The sequence below is a fragment of the Anarrhichthys ocellatus genome, unplaced genomic scaffold (assembly GCF_004355925.1).
Source record: "Anarrhichthys ocellatus isolate YVR2014 unplaced genomic scaffold, GSC_Weel_1.0 scaffold128, whole genome shotgun sequence".
In the NCBI taxonomy this organism is placed as follows: Eukaryota; Metazoa; Chordata; class Actinopteri; order Perciformes; family Anarhichadidae; genus Anarrhichthys; species Anarrhichthys ocellatus.
In genome coordinates, this window is record NW_022280158.1 from 560,433 (window position 1) to 568,091 (window position 7,659).

Below are 7,659 nucleotides of genomic sequence, written 5' to 3' on the forward strand. Positions count from 1 at the left end.
CTGCAAAGAGACACAAAACAACTACACAGAGACACAAAACAACTGCAAAGAGACACCAAAAGTGCCTACAAAGACACACAAAATGACCATTAAGTGACACTGCAGACAGAAAAGAACAACATTTTTGTAAAGGTGGCACCAGATCTTCAAATACAGCCTCTGTGTTAGGACTCTTTCTAGCTGGTCTCTCTGTTCTCCAGACGTTCTGACTGGTGAGTGATGTGATTAGAGGTGAAACAGCAGCCTTCAATCTATCATCTCAGAGCTCCTTCATTTGGGAGAGCTCTCCTCATTAGAAACCACATCTGGTCATCATCTATCCTGAACCTTCACCCAGTAGTTTGAGTTAACTAAACCGAGCTAGACCTGAATCACAGAGGCAGTAGGAAGTCAATCTTTTTTTATGTAGTTGACATTTGTAATTGCCGTAAGTAGGCGTGTGTTTCCACAGGCGAACATATCTTCTGGAGTCAGATGTGGCTGTTTCTCACTGCCATCTCCACCAAACAGTCCCTGCCTGAGGCAGCTGTACCCAGAGAGGAACTGGCCCATGGAATCACCCGTCCTGCAGTACTTTACCTGCCAAGGTGTCTTCAGGTTGATGGCGATGATGTGGAAGCGATAGCAGCAGAGCTCGCAGGTCCAGCAGCCTCGCTCGCTGATCCACTTCAGCAGGCAGTGCTGGTGGGTGTAACGCACCGAGCCGTCACACCGACACGGGTTCAGCAGGTCGCCCTGAAGACCGGAGAGAGGCCAAAGGTCAGGTATGATCAGATTAAAATGGGGGTGGGGGGGGGCAACAAATGGCAGATTACACTGGAGGGCAACAACAATGAATTGCTAAATGAAATTGGACAGCTGCTGAGGTTTATACCTTCTGAACTCACTCCACAGCCTGACATGATGGAGGACGGAGCTCCGAGCTGAGCATGATGTAGTTTCATCACTTGAACAGCTGAAACGTTCTCTTCTGCACACATTTAACGACGGAACGGAAGCAGCAACACAAAGACTGCTATAACATTAATATTCACATCTTGTCTGGTGTATTTGATGATCTGCACCACTCTCTGTAGCGCCAGTGATGGAATGTTAAAGAAACGATCTTCTTTTGAGTCGATATTAGAACCTTGTCCTCAATATTTATCTTACCTCCATTTCAAAGGGTCTACATGTCAACTTCCTCATCATCTAGAGATCCTTGTTTTCAGGCCACAGTTTGGCCTGTTGTCTCTCAGCGGGGTCGTACATCAAAGACAAACACACAACTTGTTTCACCAGAGGCCTTTACCAGCATCGCTCAGATCGATGATCATTTCTCAAAGCTACAGACTCATGGCGGATATTAACGGCGGGATGCAGCGTGACATTGATCATCACAGCCGTACGGGTATCCGAGGCCTTCCTCGAGCAGCCACTGCTGCAGCTTTGACCTGCCGGCGCGGCTGTGAGCCGCATACTAACAGTATATTAAGGTCAGCGGTCAGCCGGCTCGTTTCTCAGCGTGTCATATTAACCTTGTGGGTTTAAGAAGACCGCGGAGGCTTTCGCTTGAATGAACTAAAAGCGGGTCAGTGATCCACCGAAGCAGCGACTGATGAGACATCGAGGAGGATTTTAATACGTTTGTGATTTCTCACAGGATTTGACGAAAAACAGTCCGTTTATTTAACGGCCAATGAATTCTAGAGACGACAAGAAAGTCTTCAACTGAAGGGTGATAATAGAGCTAAAGTATAAACATGTATTTGTTTCTGACAAGAGAGGCAGGAAACAACGAGAGAGAGAGAGAGAGAGAGAGAGAGAGACAGAGCGAGAGAGAGACAGAGGGGGAGAGAGAGAGAAACAGAGACAGAGAGAGACGGAGACAGAGAGAGAGAGACAGAGCGAGAGAGAGACAGAGGGGGAGAGAGAGAGAAACAGAGACAGAGAGAGACGGAGACAGAGAGAGAGAGACAGAGAGACAGAGGGAGAGAGAGAGAGAAACGAGGGGACAGAAACATGCACCGAAGGTTCTCTGCCAGGAATCGAACCGGCAACATTGCCGTTAAAATTGTTTACGTTGTTAAAATCACTCGACCATCCGAATAAAAACACACTATGGAGCATGACGGTTCATTTTTGACCTTAGAAATTGTAGTTTCAGATCATTAGCATCTAAACTCAAGGTCCACTTACTGGCTTTCTACACTGCTTTGAACATCATCGCATGGTCTTCATCAATGTATAAAGTTTGTACATAGTCAAAAGTGTCCCCAAACGATAGGAAGTGGACCTTGAGTTAAGATCATTTTCATTCATTTCCAAAACAATCTCAACTCAAAGGGGCCCTGACTCATTTGTTCTGGAGTTTTCGACTGGACCGCATGGTCTTCATCAGCAGATGGAGTTTGCAATGAGGAGGAGTTTGTCAATTATCTCCCGAAAACGCTACTAAGGGGACCTAGTTCCTTCAACTTAAGGAATACTTCAGCTTTCGACCGTTGGGCACTGTCTTCATCAGTGGACAGAACAAAGTGAAATAAGGAAAGCTGCTGAAGGAGATGTAAGTACACCTAGAGTTATGATTGTTTGTCAAAGAATTGAAATAACTGAAAATATAATCTTAAATCAGGTCCACTTGATGAGGACTGTGGGACGCGGTTGACATTTATGTAAAAGTCCAGTAAGTGAACCTTTATTTCGGACCAATCGTCCATGTTGGCAGCAGTTGTTTAAACAAACCACCAAGAACAACTTGGAGTTGAGATTGTATTTGTTGACTACTGTTTGGTCTCATTTGGTCTTCTTTTGGTGTTAAAGAACGTCTCATTGTGAATCTCATCTGCTCAGACAGGAATATTTTTTAAGTTTAAAATTTCTGGTTTTGCAATCGTCTTGATGGCTGGCGAGCTTGCTCGGCCTGCGGGGCCTTGTATAAAAATCAAATATCAGTCTGGACCCGGAGGCAGAGCTATTAGATTAGCTAATAGTGCACAGCCCACGTTCAGGAGACAGGATATTCACTTAGGCATTTACGGCCCTGACTCCTCTCTTTCCCTTCAGCTCTGGCGGGGGATGAACGTCCCTCATCGAGGCTCGCTGTCACGAGACAAGCAGGCCGGCGAGAGTGTCAGATTTCAGAGACGGGGTGGACAGAGTGTCCACATCTGTCCAGCCACCTCCAGGAAGGAAGACACGGAGACAGTTAGACTGATGTATCGCTCGGAGATGATATGTATCATACATCCATGTGATTTACGCTTTTATCAACCACATGATGGGGTTTGTTTCACTGTGTGTTGAGTGTACAAATAACCAATCCTACCTCTGCTTACTGGAACACCTGAAGTTAAATCAACTCTACGCTGGACATCGTTTCACTGGAGTTCTGGCATTTCATGAGGATTCAATGTTTACAGCTTCATTACAATATGCACTGATTTTAATAAGTACTATATCATTGTATTCACAGCAGTTAGAACTACCTTTGTGTTTGGAAGCTGCTCTACAAATAAACCTGACTCACAAAACTTTTTGAAATCAATGCAAAAAAAATGAAATAATTGAAAGGACTCCGTTAAAATATCAATTTATAGCCGTACCATAAAACCTAATGTACTGTATGAACAGTAAACATCCTCTGAAGGAAACTGCTGATTTCATCTCCATGTCTGGCTTCCTCCTCTCGTGGTTAATGGTATCAAGCTTGGACAAAACTACATTTTAGATGTTATTTGGATGAATGTCAGATTATTAATACGCACATGTCTACAAACTGTAAACTGCAGAGACGTCAGAAACATGAAACGTTGAGCAGACAACTTCTTCTGCACTCTTGGTAGTGTTGAATGTTTATTCTTTTTTTTATAATTCTTATCACTCGAACATGATCCTTCCTGGGTTACGACACTGTCAGGTCAGTACTACCTCAGAGTCTGGACCTCTTCACTATGTGTGTAACTGGGCTTCACTGATATCTGGACTGGTCTACAGAGATAAGCCCCACTAATCTCCTGAATACCAACACTAACACTGGCTACTTTAACAGATCTAACGGCTGTGTTGTCGTGTTAACAATAACATGACATTCATTCATAACTACAAAAAAGCTGAAAAGTAGAAAAACGTTGCTCAAAAATCCGTAGTTTGCCATAATTTTGTGATTGTTTTTATTCATGACTGATGTTTTCATAAAAATGTCTGTTCAGCTGAACAACTGGAATCTAAAGCTTTCATTTCAGTTCTTTAAAACACAAATATATTAATATTACATTAAAGCTTGTCTGCTGGAGTGCATGAAGGTTAACGGGTCGTAATTTATGAACACACACAGCAAAACAAAGCATGAGGCATCGTTGTCCACCCAGTGGACCTAAGTCATGTGTCTGATCTGTTAGATATAAATGAGTCACATTATGTCTTTGTGAAACATTTGTTATGCGAGTTAAACATTTAGACATTTAGAATGCAAATGTAATGAAACTGGTGAGAAGTCTGTGAGAGAGAAATCACTCACGATGACGTCAGACTCTGAACCCGACATGGTGAGCTGTCCTTGGTGCTGAAGTCTGATTTGAAGCTATGCTGTTGTGTTTTAAACTACTTTCTAAATGAATGCGTCCTTTTCTTTTATGGACAACCTTGTGTTTCTTTTGCTGCTGTTCTTGTACCGTTAGTCACTGGTTCCAAAAGTGAGGTTCGGGGACCTAAAGGGTTCCAGGTGATCATCAGGATAATATAATGTTGTTACATATAACTTTAAATGTTTGGTATAAGGTCAGATATAAGGAGCTCCTGACCTCAGATTATAATGTTCTTAAAGCATCGACTGCAGTTCCCTCCCTGAGAGGGAAGGTGTAACGTCATGGAGGAAGTGTCATGTGGCTATTAGTCACACTCACTCTGACTCGATGTGGTTCTTCATTTTTAAATCGATGAAATGGTTTTAGCTGCTTTTAGCCTCTTCAGAGATCATAGATGCTGTATGTCGAGGAAGGACTCATTTTAATTGCTTTATATATCGTTGGGTAGTTTAAAACTTTGCATATTTCAGAAGATGATCACATGTTTTGTTCGTTAACTCTGTAAATTACATTCAGCATGTAAATGAGTACAAAAAGAACATTTCTCTCTGAATCCGCTTTAATGTCTGAGTGTGAACACATTGAAGGGATTGTAATTGTAGAATGTAAAAAAGTAAAGTCAATGTAACTCATCTGTTAAAAAGTAAAACTCTGATATTCCTCTGTATGTTGGGGGCCTTCTGAGGGCCCCTGGGGTAGCCATGCGCTGTCCGTGGTGCTGAAGGCCTGTGTTGTTAAATGGGACTTTTCTGTTCAATGTTCTTTACACTCTTAAATTGAGTTTGTTTAAATTGTGACAGATTAAGCCTTCGTATGTGTTTTGGTTCTGGTTGGCGCTCCTCACTACTGAAATCTCTCCAATCAGGCCAGTTGTGAAAGCAGATATCTCATTTAGTCTCTGATGAATGTCCTGTCTGTCTGCACCTTTGTGTCCTATTATGTCTCAACCAAGTCTGTCTTGAGAATGAGACCCCGTGTCACACAGATGACCTGCCTAGAGGTTAAATAAGAAATACAAAATATGAGTTGCAGCAGTGAGCCAATCACTGTGAGGACTGACCTCACCTTCATTCTATTGAAACCAACTTTCACCATTTGTAAAAGCAGCTCTTTTAGAAGAGAATATGTGATGCCACGCTGGTGTATCAGACCTGTGAACGTGTCAGAGGACTACACACTTACCTGCTCAGCGCCTTGGAAGCAGATCCGACAGCTGGGAGTGGGGATGCAGGTTTCGCTGCTGCAGTTTGAATGCATCGTCTGCTCTTTGCCCGGTCTGCCCCCGACCGCTCCGTCCTCGCTGGAGAAAGTCCCCGCGTCGTCCCCGTCACACGCATCCCTGCAGCTCCGGCTCTCCCGGCAGCCCTCTCCCTCCTCTCCCCGCTCCGCCTCGTCGTCGTCGGGGCTCCGACGTCCTTGGGAGCCGTGCGGCTCGCTTTCCTCCCAGGTGTGGCGGTGGGTGATGGTGGTGCCTCCCCTCGCCTCCCCACACGCTGGACCCGCCTCTCCCTCCTCTGTGCTCATGATCAAATGAAAAGTCGAGATAAAAATGGCATAGACGCCACCCCGACGCTTCACACGGTAATCCACCACCACTGCGACGCCAGGACGTGATGCAGCCTTTGGGCTCCCAGATATATGCCTCCGCTCCGTGGATACCGAGCCGAAGCGTGCTCCTGTAGCCGAAACTATGGAGTGGTAGCTTGGAGGAGCTGCGGATCAGCGGCCGGACCCCCCCGGTTCTGCAGCGCGTCGGTCGGCTGGAACCGCCTCATGCGCTCCGGAGACCCCGGGAGCATTTCCAAGCAGCCTCCATGCATCGCCGCGGGGACTCAGACGTCCGGATTCCCCCTATTCCTCCTCCTCTTCCTCCTCCTCCTCCCCCGCCTCTTTAGTCCCCACCAAGGACGCGTGAGGAAGACCACAGGACAACCCGGGTTAAAACCCCCCCCCAACCTGATGTGGGCGAGAATTCACCCTGCTGACGGGCTCTTGAGCAAGAATCCTCAAGCTGCAAGTTCTCAGACCAGTCTTGCACCTCTCAGGAAGCAGAAAAGGACATTCCCCCCCCCGGGGAGAATGAGCAATCAATGACTTTATTATCTGTTAATACGATGAGGAGGAGATAACTTTCCAGGCCCGTGCACGCGCTATACTTCTGCACAGCCGGCTGCAAGAAGAGAGATGAGCTGCATGATGATCCCAGCAGCAGCAGCAGCCCGGTCCGCCTATCCACAGAGGACATGCAGGCTGTGCCCACTTCATGTGGTGAGATGTGGAGACCCCGCAGCACCCTCCCTGTGGTAAAGGGGGACCTGCTGGGTTACAAAATGCCGTCACTATCAAGGGTGGTGGCTTAAAACATCTGAGTGTTAAAGAGGCACATCAGCCCATAAAGGATGCTGTTACCTCTGAAGCTGGTTGATGGAGAACTTTAGGGGTCAGATAGACCACCATTTAATAGCCTATAGACAAAACAGTCCTCCAAAACCAGCAGCAGCTCTGGAACACATCGAAATAAGGATGAGTCAAATATTTTACTGTGATTCGATCACAGTAAAAGGCAAAGCTGTCACTGGTGGACTTCTTCAGCGAGGAGAGGTGGTCTACTGCCACCAAACCCACATCTTCATTATTAATGATCTAATGGATTATTACTCAGATAAACTGTCCAATTCAAATGACAGAAATTGACAAATGCAATCGAACGAATAAAGAGAAAAAAAACAACTCCAACAGCAGCAGAAGCTGAAACCAAATATTTGTTACTTTATTAAACTTATCATTTTTTTGTCAATTAGATGCGTTAAAACACAGTTATACTGTTCACTATGGACCAATAAGTAAAAAACTAAATTACAAAATATAAAGTGCCGTTGTGGCATTAAGATGATGCAGATGTTAGAAGTTAGTTATGATCAAAAACACATTAGACTATTATACACGTTAACTTACCGGTAAGCAGAGCAGAGTCTGCAGCCACCTCAACATCTGGAACATTTCTTCCATTTGAGCGGATTTCAAATGTTTCATAAAGTAAATCTAGTTTAATAGAAACCTCTCAACAAATAACTTCTCACTTTAACTTTAACGA

At 44.9% G+C, this 7,659-nt stretch overlaps 1 protein-coding gene across 3 annotated transcripts in view; it reads right to left on the minus strand.

Annotated features, from left to right (window-relative positions):
* marchf11 (membrane-associated ring finger (C3HC4) 11) overlaps positions 1-6,436 on the minus strand; it is a 14,651-nt gene extending 8,215 nt beyond the window's left edge. For all 3 annotated transcript variants that reach the window (XR_004213859.1, XM_031877187.1, XM_031877186.1), the window contains exons 1-2: positions 5,748-6,436; positions 580-735 (exon numbers count right to left, since the gene is read on the minus strand). Coding sequence is in view for 2 of the 3 variants with exons in the window: in XM_031877187.1 (XP_031733047.1) it covers positions 580-735; positions 5,748-6,089 (498 nt within the window). In the remaining variant the exon portion in view is untranslated. The remainder of the gene's footprint in view (positions 1-579; positions 736-5,747) is intronic.
* Between the last annotated feature and the right edge of the window lie 1,223 nt (positions 6,437-7,659).